Source organism: Piliocolobus tephrosceles, chromosome 7, assembly GCF_002776525.5.
Source record: "Piliocolobus tephrosceles isolate RC106 chromosome 7, ASM277652v3, whole genome shotgun sequence".
In the NCBI taxonomy this organism is placed as follows: domain Eukaryota; kingdom Metazoa; phylum Chordata; class Mammalia; order Primates; family Cercopithecidae; genus Piliocolobus; species Piliocolobus tephrosceles.
In genome coordinates, this window is record NC_045440.1 from 76,974,003 (window position 1) to 76,994,582 (window position 20,580).

Sequence of the window (20,580 nt, forward strand, 5' to 3'; positions counted from 1 at the left end):
TGCTATTTTTGCTACCTTAAGGAAATAACAGCACTCTTTATATTTTGTTGTATTACATGTATTATATAGTCAAAGAAAGAACACTTTGCTTTAACAATCTAGAGAGAAAATTATGAAAATACAGATAGTATGAGAGAGCTTTGAGAAAACATAAAATTTGCAAAGTAAAGTAAGGATTTTGTATTTAAGTTACCCAAAAAGCAAAGTGAGAAGGAAGAGCTCAGCATCTCAGAGGAAACACTAGACTCCACACAAGTTTAGATTTGTAAACATTTTTTTTAACAAAAACTGTGCCCTCGGAGGGCACAGTGAATGATGCTGTTTTTCCCTGCCTGAATGTAAAACCTATTGAGAGACAGAGAGAGGGGAGTCAGGGACAGACCATTTTTATGAAGGTGATATTGAAAAATATGCTCTTTGTGTGGGCAGTATTTCCTAACAATGATTCCTAAAATTATATGAATATACACACCCAGTTACAGTCACTACTGAACAAACACAGACCTTCTCAGGTCTGCCTGTAAAATTTACAGCATGGATTAGTGAGGACAGAACCTCTACATTTTGGTGGTGAGAGGTGACAACGTGCTGGTAGCCCTCACTCGCTCTCAGGGCCTCCTTGACCTCCGCGTCTGCTCAAGCCACGCTTGAGGAACCCTTCAGCCTGCCACTGCACTGTGGGAGCCCCTCTCTGGGCTGGCCCAGGCCAGAGTCAGCTCCCTCTGCTTGTTGGGAGATATGGAGGGAGAGGAGTGGGTGGGAACTGGGGCTGTGGGAGGTGCTCAGGGGCCAGTGCAAGTTCCCACCAGCAGGGGCTCTGCCGGCCCCACACTCAGAGTGGCTGGCCAGCTCTGCTGGCCCAGGGCAGTGAGGGGCTTAGCACCTGAGCCAGCACCTGCGGAGGGTGTGCCCAGTCCCCCTGGCACTGCTGGCCCACCCACCTTGTGCTAGAATTCTCAGTGGGCCTCTGCCACTTCCCTGTGGGACAGGGCTTGTGACCTGCAGCCCGCCGTGCCTGAGCCCTCCCTCCGTGGTGGGCTCCTGCATGGCAGGAACCTCCCTGATGGTCACGGCTCCCTGCTCTGCCCTGCTTGGTCCCATCTACCACCCAAGGGCTGAGGAGTGCAGGCGCATGGCTCAGGACTGGCTGGCAGCTCTGCATGTGGCCCTGGTGCCAGATCCACTATGTGGAGCCAGCTGGGCTCCTGAGCTGGGTGGGGACTTGGAGAACCTTTATGTCTAGCTAAAGGATTGTAAATGTACCAATCAGCACTCTGTGTCTAGCTCAAGGTTTGTAAATGCACCAATCAGTGCTGTGTCTAGTTAATCTGCTGAGGACTTGGGGAACTTTTATGTCTATCTAGAAGATTGTAAATGCACAAATCAGCACTCTGTGTCTAGTTCAGGGATTGTAAATGCACCAATCAGTACCCTGTCAAAACGGACCAATCAGCTCTCTGTAAAATGGACCAATCAGCAGGATAAGGGAATAAAAGCAGGCTGTGGAGCCAGCAGCAGCAACATGCTTGTGACCCGTTTCACACTATGAAAGCTTTGTTCTTTTGCTCTTTGCAATAAATCTTGCTGCTGCTCACTCTTTGGGTCTGCAATACCTTTATGAAATGTAGCACTCCCCACGAACGTCTGCATCTTCACTCTTGAGGCTGGGGAGACCGTGAACCCCCCAGGAGGAGTGAACAACTCCGGAGGGGAGCAATGAACAACTCCAGACATACTGCCTTAGAAGCTGTAATACCAGGAAGGTCTGCAGCTTCACTCCTGAAGCCAGCGAGACCATGAACTCACCAGAAGGATCTCCAAACATGTCTGAATATCAGAAGGAAGAAACTCCGTACACACCATCTTTAAGAACTACAACACTCACCGTGAGGGTCCACGGCTTCATTCTTGAAGTCAATGAGTCCAAGAACCCACCAATTCTGGATACAGTGGTCTCTTGGCTATGTGAGGGAACCCTGCAGGGAGAAATGTTGCAGGGAGCGGGAAGGATTTTCTTTCCCTAATTCATGAATTACCTAACTCATTTCACCTCCTTCTGTGTGAGAGAGGTGAAATGAGTATAATAATTGGTGGGACAAGATGAAATGAGTATAATAATTGGTGGGACAAGATGCTAAGAATTAAAAAGAATCTCTGATAATGAGCAAATAAAGAGTCCATAGTCCCCTTCCTCCCCTATTTTCAACAGTGCTTATTGGAATATAGAGTTCTTAAAGAAAAGAAAAAAGAAAAAAAAAGACTGCTGCTATGTGTCTTTTGGAGGTTGTAGTTGAGTTAGATATTTGAAATAATGAAAAGAAATTCACTATCATAAAGTAAAAGAAAATAAAAATGAGGAAAAATATATATGTTCCAAAAGCTCCAAAGAAAGTCTGTTCTTCATGTAAAAGAAAAAGAGATGATTGATGGCTTCAGGCTTTGTTATAACAGGGCACATCTCTGTGGTCTTACTCCAGCAAGGACAAGAGTTATGTCTGTCTTTGATACACCATTTGCACGTAGTAGGAAACTGAAGAATACTCACTGGATTAATGAGTGTATCCTGGAACTGTGGATATGCTGTTCTAAGGCTTTGAATCAGCAAAAATCATAATACATGTCAAATTAACTAAAATGTAATTGTGCTCAGTGGAATGAAAAGACACCTAGACTTATATTTCTATTACTTTTATTTACTAAGTATTCTTAAGGTCCTTTCCACATTCAAGGTTCCACGTTAGGCATTGAAAGGGATATCATTATGACCAAGACATAGTGCTCTGTTCCTCGCTAAGAGACTGAGTTATAGGGATTTAAGAAAAGAATACAAGGATCAACTATTTATAAGGAGGAAATGACTGAGAAAATTATACAAAAGAAGACAGAGATTCAAAACTAGTAAAAAAAAAAAAAAGAAGAGGGCATCTACTTACATTTTATTTTATCTATCTTTTCACATGGGGTTAGAATAAAAATGGGTAAAAATATCTTTTTTCAAAAAGAGTCATTTTTGCTATTTGTAAAATTGTCTATCAAAATGAATTAAAGTAGTTCAAAAAGTTCTAATTTAAGGGCAAATACCACAGTGTTATAGCAAATAGAATGCAACTCATATACATTCTTCAAAGTATGAATAAATCATACTGCTTAACTATATCCGTACTCCTATTTTCGAGTGTGTGTTGTCAAACAAAATTTCCTTCAAAAGCATTACTCAGTTAAGAGTATATTATCGAGGCACAGCAAACACCAGGACTCCAAGATGGCGTCAGTCATACCAATGAAGGACAAGACACTTCTAGAGGTCAAACTGGGGGAGTTGCCAAGCTGGATCTTGATGCGGGACTTCAGCCCTAGTGGCATTCTCAGAGCATTTCAAAGAGGTTATTACTGGTACTACAACAAGTACATTAACGTGAGGAAGGGGAGCATCTCGGGGATTACCATGGTGCTGGCATGCTACGTGCTCTTCAACTACTGCTTTTCCTACAAGCATCTCAAGCATGAGCAGCTCCGCAAATACTACTGAAGAGGACATGCTCTGCACCACCCCCCGACCCTGTGACCTTGGCCTGAGCCCGTCCATGAGGAACACAATCTCAATCGTTGCTGAATCCTTTCATGTCCTAATGGGAATTAACCTCCAAATAAAAGATGACTGGTTAAAAAAAAAAAAAAAAAAAAAAAAAAAAAGAGTATATTATCTTTTATCAGTGATCTAATACTAGATAGACAACTACCATTAAAATAACTTCTGTACAGTCATTTGACTTAAGAAAATAAGTCCTCAGATTCACATGAATATTGTGAATATCGACCATTATTGATGACTCTGATAGTCATGAATGTTCTAAATAATACCAAATCTAAAGGATATTTTTATAGTATTCATGTTCTCGTGTCTCAACAGCATTTAACATTGTAGGCTGTTCCTGTCTTACTAAAAAACTGTTTTTCCTTGATATTTTGACACCATACTCTCTTGTGCCTCTTTCTACCAGACTACTCATGATGCCTTCATTGCCTTCTTATCTCCTTCCACCTTGTCTTTCCCCATTAGTGTTTTTCAACTTTTAGTGTTTTTCAACTTTAGTCCTAGGCCTGTTCTATTATCACCAATGTGTTCTCTCCCTAGAAAAACTTACCTATACTCATGACTTCAGTGACCCTCTGGATCTTTGATATCTCTCCTGAATTCATATGTAGTCACCTCTTGATATACATGGGTATTTGGTTCCAAGATCCCTGTGGATACAAAAATCCAAGGATGTTCAACTATCTCATATAAAATGGTGCACTATTTGCAAATAGCCTACTCATATACTTTAAATTATCTGTAGATTTCTTATAACAGCCATTCTGACCTGTTTGGCACCAAGGACTGGTTTTGTGGAAGACAGTTTTTCCACAGACGGAAAGGGGGGGGTGGTTTTAGGATGATTCAAGTGCATTACATTTATTGTGCACTTTATTTCTATTATTATTACATTGTAATATGTAATTACATAATCATATAATCATATAACTCACCATAATCTGGTATCAGTGGGAGCCCTGAGCTTGTTTTCCTGCAACTAGATGGTCCCATCTGCGGGTGACGGGAGACAGTGACAGATCATTAGGCATTAGATTCTCAGAAGGAGTGTGCAACCTAGATCCCTCACATTAGCAATTCACAATAGGGTTTGCACTGCTATGAGAATCTAATGCTGCTGTTGCTCTGAAGGGAGGCGGAGTTCAGGCAGTAATCTGAGCGGTGGAGAGAAGCTGTAAATAACAGATGACGCTACACTCACTAGCCTGCTGCTCACCTCCTGCTGTGCATACCGGTACAGTCTGTGGCCTGGGGTTGGGGCTTCTTGTCTTATGATATCAAATGCAGTGCCACAATGCCTACACATCAATTCACTCGCATGGATTCAACATAGTAATTGGCGGTCAAGAATTCAAGTTTCGCTTTTGGTAAATATGTGGAATGCTTTTGCCCCCAGTACTACATTTTTGATCCACAGTGGTTAAATCCATGAATGCAAAACTCATGGATGCAGACAACCAACTGTATATATAATCACCTGCATAATTGAAATATCATTTGTAAATTCTAAACTCATCTGAAACCCAACATGTCAAAAATTAAATGCATAGTATTCTACTACCCTGTTTTTCTTCTAGTTGTTTCTGTCTCAGTGAATGGACCGTCCATCCACATGGGTTCACAAATAAAAAAACCTAGAAGTCATACATGCTAGTTCCTCTGCATTATCTGTGATATAAAATCAATAAAAAGGCCTTGTTCTCCCCCAAAGAGCACAAAATTAAAAGTAGCTATTTTAAAAGTTAACAAAAATAAGGATAAAACATAGGATATTACTGGAGAAACGACTGTATACTGAAAGTTGGTGAGAACAACATACAAGTTTTTCCTGCATTATTATTCAATTATTTTATACCCATTTGTAACAAAGGATACACAGAATCAAACATATGTGGCTCTCTGAAAGAGAAATATCTCCCCAATTGCACGTAGGGTTTCTCTGAAAAAGTGGCGTAGTACTTACCAGGATGTGCCTTTAAAAACATTGTTTCTCTCAATGCCAATGGATAGGTCTGCTTTGAATCATCACTTATTATCAAAAATGCATTTGGACATTAGTGTTTAGAATGCTCTTCTAACTTAAGCCTGTTCCCCAAATAGGGTGGGTGTACTAGCTCTGGGAACAAATTAAAAGGTTTTAGCTTGTTTGTGTTCTTTTCCAGAGAACAGGCTTCTGAAAAAGATACATTTTCAATTCTTTGTAAACTACGAGATAATGCACCTGGAGTAACTATTCTGGTACCTTTAGAATTAGCTGGGCAAGCCTTGTTAGTGTCTTAAGAGATTTTTAATTATATAGTTTATTGCAGTAATTGCTTTATTTTATAGAGCACTTACTTCCTATAAGTGCACTTTGTGGTATGTGGCAACTGTTGTTCCTTTAATTATAAGGTTAAGTATCATATAATTACAGGGTAAATACACAGTTATTTCTGCCTTATGTGCCAAAGTGTTTAGGTAACTTAGTATTTGTACAAAGGAACCAAATGGTGCTTAGGAATCTACCCTTTGATTCCCATATAAAATAATCTTCAGCACAAAATTCTGCCACGTAGTGTGTTATTTTTCCTTTTGAATCACTCCCAAGTGCCAGACCAAAGTACACTTTTATGAAATAAGTTACATTACGATGGGAACTGACATGATTGGCTTTTTAAAATACATACTTCAGGAAAACTTACTTCCATAATTATCAAGAAAAACATTTATTATGGTGCATTTTATTCAGTGTTACCCAATTTCAAGTTTTATATTTTGTCGTTGCTGTCAACTCTTACCTTAAATCTAATACATTTACATGAAAAGCAGAATAAAACGAAGCCATAATTTAGAGTATATTCAAACACTAGTAAGTTCCCAGATGAAAATAATAAAATTGCAAACAATATTCACATTTCTTTCAGCTTCTGTAACTATTACCATAATTATTCAATATTTTTTGTGATTTGTATATGTAGAAAAAATTTTAACTTTGCATTAACTTCTGTAATGATTCTAGAATTTAAAAGTTCTTTAAAAGTGATATGTTTTATACTTTAATATTTTCTCATTAATCACTCCTAATAACAAAATAGATGCAATACATTAATTCATTCTATAGACATTTATTTGGTGCTTATTATATTCTAGGCACAGAATATACTGTATTCAATGTGCTCAAAATGAGCACATTATTTAGTACAAAAAGTAAACAGATAAACCAATAATTCTAACTAATGTTAAAAGTTCCCCAGTATTGCTATACAGAAGGTAGAAATGTTGTGCAGGTGAAAGAGTCGTTAGCTATAAAGAGGGGAGATGAAGGAGGGTACAGGATGGAAAATAATTAGATCTTCAAAGGTGAAAATATGTCCTCCACACAGGCAAGATAGATTTCCAAAGGTAATGTGTACTTGCCCACATTTCAGAAATTGCCACAGTGACCACTAGCTGTTTAAGCTAAATAGAAAAAAATAATAATTCCATTTTGTAGCAGGTCAAATAGTCACATAATTTTATTAAGCCAAAGATTCTAATAGTTTAGAGCCTGATAGTTGATTATTCATAAATGATAAGAATATTAAATGGCAAAGAGAACTGAAAGTAAGATGTTCTGTTGATCAAAAACTGTGATCCTAATAGAAGTGAAATGAATTGTTCAGTGATCTTGCCATAGAACAGGGACCACAAAGGGCTAACCATAGCACATTACTCTTCAGCATGTATATGAATTCACTGCTTCTAAATAAAAGAGAAGAGCCACCTCTATGGCTAAGCTAGGACACACACTGCAACAGTCTAGGTTCACTGATGATTTGATGTTGAGGAAAGAGTTGCACCGTATTATGAAAGCATTATAATAACTGTTCTACAGTTTAATGCATTGCCTAATATTTTTTTTTATTCTTTTGCTTCTCAGACTAATTGCTATCTTCTCGGGTTTATACTAAATTTGAGACACTGAGGCCAACTTGTAATTCATTCAGAAATCTGGCCTCTTGGACTACTCCTCGGTAGTTGTTATTGTTATTCTTTTTAAGTCATTCTCTGAAGAACAAGATCCTCCAGTGTAGATTAGTATAGGAGTAAATCTATTGAAACAAGATGGTCAGAAGAAATACTTTAAGGACTTTTTGAATCACATCCCAACATGTGGTATGTAGGAAGGGTTACCAGAAAACAAATGTTGTGGGATGCTCATTCTGATGCTAAGCATTTATATCAAGAGAAAAGATGGCAACTGAAGGTTACTGTACAAAAGATCATGTGAGTATACACTAGAGGGACTTTGTCTTTGCCCAACATTGAGAAAACACTTTTGAATCATATTTTCCCAGAAAATATTATTTCAGGTACAACTAAGCATATCTTCTAGCATAAAAACTGTAAGTTACGAAATCGTCTCATGTCTTAATATTATAAATATCAATTACTTCTAAAAACAATTATACTTTTATTTAAATTACCACAAGGAGCACTTTTTCTTATATAGACCACAAAATCATAGTGCAAAATGAGTTGAGAAATGGTTAAGAATAAAAAATTAACTTGTCAATAAAAGAAAAAGACATATGAGCTTGTACTTATCAACATTTCAAAACTAAGCAAGATACATTTATGCATATATCAGCTTAAGATTCATTTCGGCTAGGCGCGGTGGCTCCAGCCTGTAATCCCAGCAGTTTGGGAGGCCGAGACGGGCGGATCACGAGGTCAGGAGATCGAGACCATCCTGGCTAACACGGTGAAACCCCGTCTCTACTAAAAAATACAAAAAAACTAGCGGGGCGAGGTGGTGGGCGCCTGTAGTCCCAGCTACTCGGGAGGCTGAGGCAGGAGAATGGCGTAAACCCGGGAGGCGGAGCTTGCAGTGAGCTGAGATCCGGCCACTGCACTCCAGCCTGGGCGACAGAGGGAGACTCCGTCTCAAAAAAAAAAAAAAAAAAAAAAAAAGATTCATTTCATGCTTGGTTTACTGGGGAAATGAAATATTACGAAAGGAAGAAAAAGACAGATAACTCAGTAATTTCTTCAGTAAACATGTTAAACAGTAACCACATGAAAGCAGAGTGGTTTTTTTTTTTTGTGACTTTCTGTGTAATAGGACTCTATGTTAAAACTAAGGTAGCGTCTCTGCAGATTTGATTTATCAAATGGTAACTTCTGTACTTTTATTCAAAAATTTATTTTAAATAAAGTTTATTTTCTATGAAATCTCTTAAACAATTGTGTAAGATGTAGGTTATGACTTGGATCTGACAAGTTTACCTTAGTAAAGCTACTACACGTTCTCTAAAATTTCTTTTAATTTTAAAACTTTGTTTATAATCTTCAGTCTCTTAAGAAAGCATTAAAAAATACAGACCATAAATACAACATACATAAGGAACCAGCACATAGCATTATGAGTCTATTTCTTAGTAGCATTTTCTTAATTCTGTTTCAAATAAAAACTACCTTTTATGTCATTTGAATAATATTTTAATAACCAATGCTAAAATATATACACATACACTTGCACACACACTATTAGAAAACACCTTGTTCAAAAATAAACTGGTTAAGGATGATTCACAAATCTTTATGCTTTCCGTTTGTCTAAGTGACTACTATAGATGGCATAATCACAATAGCCTGCATTTTATCACTGACCAGGAATTATATTTGGCTATAACCTCGCCTTTAAACAGATATAAAATAATGTCCATTGTATTTTTCTAACTGTCAATTGTATATTCCCACAATGTTCCTGGTTTCCAGCTGTGCTAGTGACAATATTTAATTTTAAGAACAATGGTTAACCACATGTTTTGCATAATGAAATCTAAGCATCTGACACAATATTTTCCCAATATGTTTACACATATGAATTCTATGTCCTTAAACACTGTGTTTGGTTCCTGACATAAAGGAGTTTGAAGATCAGAGATTTTGGGAGGGGGGCGGAACTGTCAACACTCTCTAGATGTGTTTCTTATGTTTTCAGTGTTAACCAACATTAGCTCCTCATAATAACATCGATGTGAAGAATAGTCCTGAAATATATACCCTAGTCATGTATTTATTTTTCATATTCATATTATTCCATAACAAATCTCATGATAACTCATTTTCATAGTACATAAATAAACAAGAAGTTTTTTTCTTGGAAAATTAAATTAAAAACACAAACACTTGGAATTGGACAAACATAAAAGTTACAGGTTTTTTTCCTCCTAAAGCAAAGTAACTCAGGACAGGACAACACAAAGGTTTCACTTTGCTTTTCCCAAATGTTTAAATCCTAATTATGACATGGAGGAGACCATATTAAGAGCTTGTTTGCCTTGAAAACCTTTCTTTAATTTGGTAACCTCTTCTTTAACACATGTCATGTTGATGATAAATACTGAACGCTGGAAATCTTTAGTCCACAAACCCAGAGGGCTTCCTATATTTTATTTGGTCATTGTGGTTGCACTGGCATTTTCATCTGAATTACCTAGGCAAACATGAACTTAGCCTCAATAATTTTGTTTGAAGCTCACAACAGGAAAATATCCTCATTTCATAGATACATTCCCATAGGTAGATATATATTCCTTAAAGAATTTGCAAACTTTCCTACTGTGACAACTCAACTGGATGCATGCATTTCTCTACTTTATGGCAGTAAATGTAGAAAAGAGATTATACAAGCAGCGCCTGATATAAATAGCTTTCTTTCTCCCCCTATTCCTTGTGTAGACATAATTCTTGTTCTCAATACTCTCCCAAACAACAAATGGAATTTTTCTGAAACACCAGGACTTCTTGTGTAGTAAACTTGGTGAGAAACTTCAGCAGCTTTAGAATATATGAAGCTACATTTGCTGTGCGGGAAATTCCTCTTTTAAATATTTGCTAAACTCTTAGTAGAGCTATTTGGCACAGGGTGGTAATGGCCATATAAGTAAAAAATGGTCTTTGACATCAAATAACTCACTCTAGTGGATGAAATAGAAACTAATGTATCACCAGCACCTATGACAATGGCTGCCTTGTTGTGTCCTTTCATTATGTATTTAGAATAAGTTAACACATAGTTTGACAAGGTTAAGATACAAATACATATGCGGCAAAGGCACAGAGATGTGAAAGAGTAACCCTATTTCAGTGATAATGTAAGTTAGGCAGGAGATGTGGAATACCTTGCACATGGTATATAGTTATTAAGTGTCAAAACTAATATATGTAATGTCTGTTTCTAGAACTTCATATTTTTGTAACTTTATTATGCTGTGTAGTCTAGTCAAAGGGGGATAAGGGTCTATAGGCAGGACTTAATACAGTGGAATTGTCCAGATCAATGTCCTTGGGTCTGCTAGCCCCCTGTGGTTGCTATCTTGTGAGGTTTACTTGTTTAATTATTGAGCAGACTTGACTCAGGCCTGTGCGTCCGTGTCTTCTTATTGCATCTGTGGTGTGGTATTTGCAACATACCTCTTTACAATAGTGGGTGTCATAGGCTTAATGGTTTTGTCCCCTCAAAAACTTATGTGTTGGAAACTTGATCCCCAAAGCAACAGTATTAGGAGTCAGGCTTTAGGGAGGCCTGGAGCCCTCATAAATGAATTAATGCTGCTATCCCATGGGCTTGTGGGACTGGATTGACTCTCCTTTTTCAATTCTGCCATGTGAGAACACATTTGTCCTTTCTTGTCCTTTCACCTTCCCCCATGTGAGAAGGCAGAAAGAAGGCTCACATGAGTTGCCAGAACTTTTATCTTGGACTTTGCCGCCTCCAGAACTGTGACAGAATATTTTTTTCTTCTTTGTAGATTGCCCTTTCTCAGGTATTTTGTTTAGCAGCACAAATGGACTAAACAGTAGGACAAGACTCTTCTCATCTTTTGCACATTTTGAACACCCATACACCTGGATAAGTTCTTTGTGGGGGAAAAAGAGGACAAGAAAGAAGAAAAGAGCGAATCTCAAGAAACTTTGTTGGCTCGGTGATCTGCTTTTTACTGAGATTTTCTGGTCTGTATTCAATCCCTGAAAACAATAATTATGTAATGGTTTAGGTGGGTGTTTCATTAGCTTTCATTATCATTATATTTAACTGTAGCCCAGTGAATTGTATGTTTGAAATATGTTTTAAATGAATACAAACTGCAACAAAAAACACAAAAGAAGAGTTTCAATACACTTTTTATTTTGGAATAATTTTGCATTCTGTTGCAAATACAGAAATGAGTTTCCATAAACACTTCATCCAGCTTTCTAATGTTAACATTATATGTGACCATGGTATGCTTATCCAAACAAAGAGACTAATTTTGTTCAGGACTTTAAACACTTTACTTAAAGTCATAAAAGTTGCATGGATAACTGAGAATACGTTTTATATCCTTGTTCGGAAGACTTAATATTATAATTATGCCTTTTTTTTCATAATTAACACACAAGTTTAATATAATCTTTATAAAATGCCAGTAAAATTTTCTCTACACTTGATGGATTTTTTTTTGTATTTTAGAACAGTAAAATAATAAGAAAGTTTATCCTCATAAGTATTCAAATGTTACTTATTTAAGATAACTTGGTGTTGCTGTAATAGTGTAGAGGCAAAATAAATGCATCAGGAAAGAAACTTCAGAAATAGATATCAGTAAATACAAAAATATAAGTGTTGCTGTTCAAATCTGTAGAAAAGAACAAACTATTTTATAACATTTTTGATAAAAATGACCAAAATATTAATTTGATTTTGCAAACCATAAATCAAAAAAAATTCTAAAATAGTAAAATTGTCAAACAAAATGTGAGTACTAAAATATGCATACTTATAAAATTTTGTGGTGAGAAAAGATGTTAAAATGTTACAACAAAGGAAGAAATCAGACATTTAAATACTAATTTGATTACATATATTTTAATATATTTCCATATGAAACAAAGAAAAATTATATTTTGAACATATTCAAATTTAATATTGAAAAATTATGAATTCAAAATAGATGAAAAAATCCAAACATAAAGTTAATATCATTAAACTTATGATCAAGACAAAGAAATGAGCTATGCAGAAGATATAAAATAGCTAATAACATATTAATAAACATAATGATTCAGAAAGACATTCAGTTTTCAAGAAGATATCATGCACTGTTCAGCAATTACAAATGAGTACACCCCGTGTTGTCTTGGAACAAGGAGATTGACTTGGAACAAGTCAATTCATTAGAATTCATAAAACCATTCTCTGAATTAATAGATAGATGATAGATAGATAGATAGATAGATAGATAGATAGTTACACATACATATATAAAACCTTGAAAATTCTGCAATTCCCTTTTTAATAACCTATTCCAAAAAAACAACAAAACTGAAATATCAGAGTGAATATTTAAACAAATACAGTTATTGTTGAATCACTTAATAAATAAATAAAGTGTTATCTAAAGGTCCTTCAGTAGAGAGTGATTGAGACAATTGTGTTTTGTTTACACTTTGAAATCTTAGAGATTAATAAAAAAGATTTTGAAAAAATGTATTTATTGATTTGAGAAATGTTTACAATATATTGTTAAGTAGGAAAGCATACTGTAAAACATGACTTTAAAACATGAGTAAACAGTCTGAAAATATATACATCAATATGCAAATTTAATATAATGACTCATTTTCTTGGTGTTGCTTATTGAAATTATTGTTTGTGTATGTCTATTTCCTATGCATTTCAAATCTTAAAAGTAAAATACATAAAGAATTGTCACTATGCTAATCAAGTAAATTAAGAAGACAAGCAAAAGCCACACAAGTTTTCTTTGTACTAAAATTTGCTACCAGTGGCTACTGAGCAATCATTTCCCAAAGCAGTGTTATGAAAGCATTCTACAAATTTACAGGAAATAAAAATGTGTTCCATGATTAACATCATTGAGTTAAGCTAAAAAGTCAGATAAGCCTTAAGGTCACATGGAGATTTTAATGGAGCATATGTTTGATTCAATAGAAATGTTATAGACAAAACATTTGCATCAATGAACTACACATGAATTAAAGATAAGTGAATCAAAAGCCTTAATGTACTGATTTGGAGTCACAAAATCTGTATAATTGTTAAATGTTTCATTAATTTACCAAATGGTTCCTACTTCATGTCTATTTCTATTTGCAAATTAGAGATAGTACAGTATATAATCAGTCTGTGTATCATACAAAATGTTTAGCTAATACTTAGAGATCTTTTGAAGAAAGTAAAATGTATTTCAATAGAAAGCATATTTAACAAGAGGTTTATTACTGCAGATAATTTTTGAAATGGTATTAAATTTTGAATGCAACCATTCTTATAATATTCATAGTAGTACACAAAATATAGCATTGTGTAATTACAATGTTTCAACATGTAATTTCATTTGGAATTCACACTAACTCTGTGAAATAGATAAGTAAAATCTCTATACACCTAGTGGCAGAAAATTGAAGCCCAAGGACACTAAAATATGAGATATATTTCTCTGCTGGTCAGAAAAATAGTGGTCAGTTATTAGTGTCTGTCTTTAAAGAGCTAGAGACGTATCTTCACAATGAAATAGCCAGACATATGAAGAAATAATATTATTTAATATAAGCATCAATTGAGAGAACTAAAGAAATCTAGCTTGCAGGAGAGACATTGCTATATATGGATGAGTTACCATAACATTTGAATAACAGGGAATCTCAGACATACTTTGGTTGTATTTTGAATCAAAAGAAACCTAGCTTCTTTGTAATAACTTGACTCTGCCACTTTGTAAATATGATAGCTGAGGAGTCTTGGGTTCTTCATCTTTAAAATGAGTATATTGATGCTTACCTCCATCCTAGTGGGTAAAATGTGGATTTGTTTCTGAATCTGAGAAAGAATTACAGAAGGTCCCTCATTTAGATGAGAGAATGTTTTGGAAACAGTATCAGCCAATTTGCAAAAATCAAACTCACCAGCCATAGTGTGGGGATAATTTTTTAAAAATAATTTCAGTCATTGGGACAATGCCTTCTATGTACTAAATGCTCCAACATATAGTTAATATTAACATCATTTTGTTGCGTTTGATGTCCTGTGAAGCCACCACATCCCTGATTGTTGAGTTAGATTTTCAAAAATTGGTTATTACTTCAATGCCTGTTTCTTAAGATAAGAGTCAAACCGGCTAGGAGCGGTGGCTCACACCTGTAAACTCAGCACTTTAGGAGGCCAAGGTGGGCAGATTACCTGAGGTCAGGAGTTTGAGACCAACCTGACCAACATGGTGAAACCCCGTCTCTACTAAAAATACAAAAATTAGCCCGGTGTGGTGGTGTGCACCTGTGATCCCAGCTACTCGGAAGGCTGAAGCAGGAGAATAGCTTGAACGGGGGAGGTGGAGGTTGCAGTGAGCTAAGATCATGCCATTGCACTCCACTCCATCCTGGATGACAGAGCAAGACTTTGTCTCAAAAAAAAAAAAAAAAAAAAAAAAAGAGTGAAACACATGAGTTCTTAAGTGGTTGATCATCTTCTGGATGCCTGAGTTTGAGAACAAGTATTAAGTGCTCCGGGTAACTTAAAATGTTCACCTTCATTTCCAACTATTCCATACTGTATTTCTCAATATGTTTTGAGACACATCTTTTCTTCCTTTTTGAATTGGATATTTCTTATTTTACTCTTCAGATATAAGCATTCTAAATGCTTAAGGCTGAGATATAATTTGGTCATGGAACTGCAGTCTTTGGAAATTCTAACAACTGGTTAAACTCTGTAGAGTTTAATAGCAACTCTAGTTCCACAAAATTTAATTCTAGGCATCAATAAGACTCCAGCTCTGCATGAATAAAGTCAAAATCTTTGGAAGCACTAGAAGACTACTAACCTAGTGGTAGCACTCACAGCCTCTAGAATGAATTATTTACATGATCCCAACAACATAAATATTGAGGAAATGTCTGCTATTAATACTTACTAAACTGGCCACCGTAGTACACTGTGAACACAATGCCCCTTGAAAAATTTGGGGACAACAGAGTTTGAACATCTGTTTCAGGATTCTCTTGGTTGAGGTTTGATGTCCTCTCAAATAAATCCTCAATAGCTTTGAATACCTGTTGGGAAGTGTCTGACTGGTAGAAATCCTACTGAGAGTAGCTTTCTAAGCATCAGTTTGTACAGGTTAGGTCAACATTGCATTGATTTTAGATCTTTGGCATTGTGGAAAGGAGAGGCAGTCCAGTTTAATATTTAAAATGTTAAAATGAACAATATTAGGGAAGGAAGGGAATAAACTGGAATAAAAGAATGAGAAATATGGCAGACACCAAATGCAGTGAGTATGATGAAGTTCTCAAATCCTGAAGTGTTTTAGTTAAAAAGGGTAGAGTCCAGTAGGTTTGCGGAATAGGTTCCTTGGGTTTGCGCGTAGGAATAAAAGACTCACATAGGGTAGAACTGCTAGTGGATACATAAGCCAAACTGCACATATGACACATTCCTTCTCGGTTCTAGAATTTTGTTTGTTATAGTGTCCAAAAAATATAAAAAATAATTAGAAAAGACATGCAAAGAGAGAAAAACAGGTGACAAAAATTATTCAAAGTATTTCTGTTTTAAAAGTAGATATAGTTATTCTTCAATTTGTATATCAATTCATTCTTTGGAATGCGAAGTATTTTCCCCTAGAAAGACTATTTTAAATTATGTTCACATTCTACAACAGACACCAAATATCTATAACCCAAAATACAACTGTAGAGTCCTGTTGAAAGTATCATTTTATATCACTATGTAAAAGGCTCTTGATAAGATTTACCTCGAATCTTGATAAAATAAAAATATACATTTATCAAGCCATGAATTGAAGATAGTTCATTTAAAAGATAAAGGTTATTTATCTGAGTTCAATAGCAAAATAAGCATTAAGATGAAATTTGGCATTCTCACTTAATGTTGAAACTAGTTGAGGATGCCTGATGTTGGTATTCCGGAAGTTTAAGACATTGCAATCAGAATAAGAATAAATTATAAATATAAAAATTTAATATGCAGACACAAATTTTATTTGTATATAATTTCAGGAATATCCTAGAGAATGAACTGAAAAATTTTCAGAAATACTAACTTCTTAAAAGTAGATTAAAAACAAACATACAAAATCCACTTTCCTAAACAATGGAAAGAATCACTTGGAAAACATAATAGATGTATATTGCATTTGCAATAGCAACACAAATGTAAAATAATTGACACTAAATACATCTTGAGAATCTATATAAAACCTGTAAAATTTGATTGAGTACAATTAATGGATATAAAATTTTGCTTTATGAATATGAATTATCTCAGTTAATTCATGTAAATTTATGTAATTTTAATAAAAATTTTAAATAGATTTTTAAGTGGTAGGATGACAATTAGGCAAGTAATTCCAAAATATATTTGGAATAATTAACAATAAAAAATAGCCTATAAATTTGTATGAATAAATGATGAGATAAGACATTCAATCAGAGACATTGCAGACAATTCAATGCAGAAAGTCAGTTCTTTAAAAATGATGCTGAAACATAAGGACATTCATACAGAAAAAATGAACTTCAATGTATACCTCACATTGTATGTAAAATTTAGCCTAAAATAGATCAAAATGTGAATATATATAAAATTTGAAGGGAAAAACAGAGGAGAACATTTTCGTGACTTTAAGTCAGGAAAATTCTTCTTAAATATGACAACAAAAGCATAATCTATAAATGAAAAAATTGATAAAATGCACTTTATTAAAATCTTGTGTTCTGCAAATAATATTGTTAAGAGAATTAAAAAACAGTATTTTCTCCCAAGACTGGAAGAAAATATTTTCAAATCACTTATCAGGCAGGGAAATTGTACCTCAGATGTTAAAAAACAAAAAACAAACAAACAAAAAAAACTCTCAAAACACAAAAATAAGAAAGTAACCAAATATGTAAAACTGGCTAGAACATTGGAACAGATTCTTCCGCAAAGAATATATACGAATGGCAAATGAGCACAGAAAAAGAAACAACACCATTAATCATTCGGGAAACACAAATTAAACAAAGGACAGTAGAAGGAAGTTTTTTGAAATGGAATTGTTCTCTTCCTGGCTGTAGTGGTGGCTTCCAGATATGTATGTCTGTATCTCACAGAACTGTACAACAAAAACTTAAATTTATTTTATGTGTTTTAAAGTTTTAATGACAATAAATAACTTAAAAATTAAATTCCATCCAAAATATTGCAGCACAGAAATAAACACATTATTTGAAGAAGCTAACCTCTGGAAACAAACCTAATTATCCATCAGAATTGAATATATAATAAAGAGAAATTTTCAAATAAGTGGGAAAATACCAATGAATGGTTGAATGAGTGATGTCGAGACAATCGGCTAACAATGTGGGGAAAGTATCTCATATCAAACGTAAAAATGAATTCCATCTAAGCTCGATTTTTAGGTCAAAAATAATTCTAGCAGAATATTTTATATTATTAAGAAAGATAATTACTTTCTAAGCATGACACTACAGGTGTAACTCATATAGTAAAATAAATTTCAATAAACATAGACAGAGAAATGATAAGCAGGGAAAACACCTATCAGCATTTAGACAGCATTACTTTTCATTGCCAGCATAGAATTTGTTACCTTTCTTTTGGGAAATAATACCTCTTTTTCATTCAAAAAGTATCCCTACCCAACTGCTAGCCTTAATGTTTTAGGACATGCAGACATCATTACCTCTTTCCCCACAATTCCAAGGTGGGGCAAATCTGGCAAATTGGGAGTAATTCCCCAAAATGAATCTGGATTATAGGGGGGAAAAATGAATTCTTTCTCCTAGAATAAGTAAACTGGTAGAATATAAACCTAAGGCTACTGTTAACATAAAACCTCATGAGACCACATAGAGAGAGAATGTCAACTAGAGATGGAAAAAGAGTGTCTGGGTTATGTCGTTTGATGCCTGGATACACATGTATTTGATATACACTCTGGAATTATCAGTTGTATGGACCAATATATCTGTTGTCTTACTAAAGTCTATTTTGAGTTATATTTCATTTTATTTGAAACTGAAAAATAATCACTAACATACTCAGATATCAAAGATAAAGGATGAATAACCATTTTAAAAAGTGTTTACAAATGAATTAGAAAATAACAAACACCTTAAGAGAAAACGGGCAAAAGATATATTGAAGTGTTATTCAATCAAGTACAAATAGTCAATCTTGTAAAATAATACAAAAATAAATGAAAATTTTATAATCTGTGATTTTTTGCATTGTTTTGCTTTGGGCCTTCAATATTAACAAGAATGAAAAAGAATTTTTAAGTGCAGACATGGAGAGTGTTTAGGAACATAGCATCCTTATACTATGTTGGAGGATATGCACCCTTCCTTGAGTACGGTTTCTCAACATGTACTAAAATCTAACATGTCCACAGAATTTACCCAAAGGAAATAAGTGTTTATGTATATAAAAATGTATATACAAATGTGATTGCCACAGAAAGCATAATAATAAAATATTTGAAGTACTTTTTTTGGTAGTATATTGTAAGTTCTAATAGGAAGAAGAAAATGAATATAACACCTATTTATATGTATGTTTTAGGAACAACATACTTGGCCTATCCAATATTATTTGCCTCCTTCTCTCTCCTAAAAGTCAAATATCATTTGGCATGCTAAAACTCTCACTAATGGCTTCGTTTTTGCATCTTAAGTGTATCAAAAGATAGTAAGATATTTAACTTTTACACAATAAACATCAACATTCTGCCCTTTGCACATTATTATATTACTGCAAAAGACATGTCTACAATTTTTTAAAAGAATTTGTGCTCTTTGCTGAAGGTGTTTGGAGTTAGGCTGATTGTAGTTGACACAGCCTTGTACAGTCCAGTCAATCCTCATTCACAGCAGTTACTTTCTGTGAAGTCACCAGGAACACTGACTTAGTGAATACTGAACCACTGCTCCTAGGGGAAACACAGGGTTAGGTTCCTGCAAGCCTCTGGTCACAACACTTTCATTAAGCAATCATTATATAGCTCTGTTTTATGTGTGTTTCTGAGGAAGAGCATCTCATTAATATATATTAGTAATTCATTGACATTGAACTTCTGACCAATAGCACAAAACTTGTGCTACAGCAAAACTTACATAACACATATATTTTCTTCATAAGGCACGTTTTAGGATTGCATTTAGGAACAATAAACAGCACTTCAGCACTATGCCTGGGTACATTTTAAACTGTGAAATCACCAAGAAAAAGCACAAAACTGAGAAAAACAGGACATTCAGTGGACTACAGAAAGGATACTTGTTTACAGTGTGAGAGCTGATACAAGAAGGCCAAGCATGGCGTTATTTGACCTTAGCTGGGAATGTGCACATTGGGGAGCTAAAATTTGTTCCTGCTCTGAGCTTGTCTACAAATGACCCCTATAGTATCTATGTAATGATTTGGCCTGACAAATTTTCACAAGTCAGTGAATTCACAAATATGGAATCCATGAATAATGTGGACAACTGTATATTTAATTTAAATGTTTTTGACGACACAGCAGGAATAATAGGTAACTTCTACATTTCACCATCTACTTAAAAACTGTGCTTACACAAATGGAGCCATGGTATTAACTAAACAAATCCAGACTCTGCAGGGACATGGGTACCTGCATACTTAGATTGTAAGTGGGTACATTTAGAGTGGGCATAAGCAAATTCACATTTGGAATAAACAAATTAGTATATCTACAATATAGTTACAACAGGGCAAAAAGACCATCTGGACACACTTAAAGTCACTAGCTTTTATTACAATTTCTATTTTAAAGCAGAAATAATGTTTATCATCGATTTAAAACAAGACCTGGATTTGATTTTATCTTCTTTGATTTACAAACAGAGTGATGATGGGTAAAAGTATAACTTGTGTCTGATTGAGTATCTGTAAAATCTGAAATCATAGTAAA

General features: G+C 34.8%; 1 protein-coding gene across 2 annotated transcripts; it reads left to right on the top strand.

Moving 5' to 3' along the window:
• The first annotated feature begins 3,262 nt into the window (after nucleotides 1-3,262).
• Nucleotides 3,263-3,529, top strand: LOC111520940 (ATP synthase subunit f, mitochondrial-like). 2 transcript variants are annotated; one of them, XM_023184045.1, is made up of 2 exons: nucleotides 3,263-3,383; nucleotides 3,501-3,529. In XM_023184045.1, the coding sequence occupies exons 1-2, from the start codon at nucleotides 3,263-3,265 to the stop codon at nucleotides 3,527-3,529; spliced, it is 150 nt and encodes a 49-aa protein (XP_023039813.1). The 2 variants fall into 2 exon arrangements, with proteins under 2 accessions (XP_023039813.1, XP_023039812.1); XM_023184044.2 differs by having other exon boundaries at nucleotides 3,263-3,529.
• The last annotated feature ends 17,051 nt before the right edge of the window (nucleotides 3,530-20,580 follow it).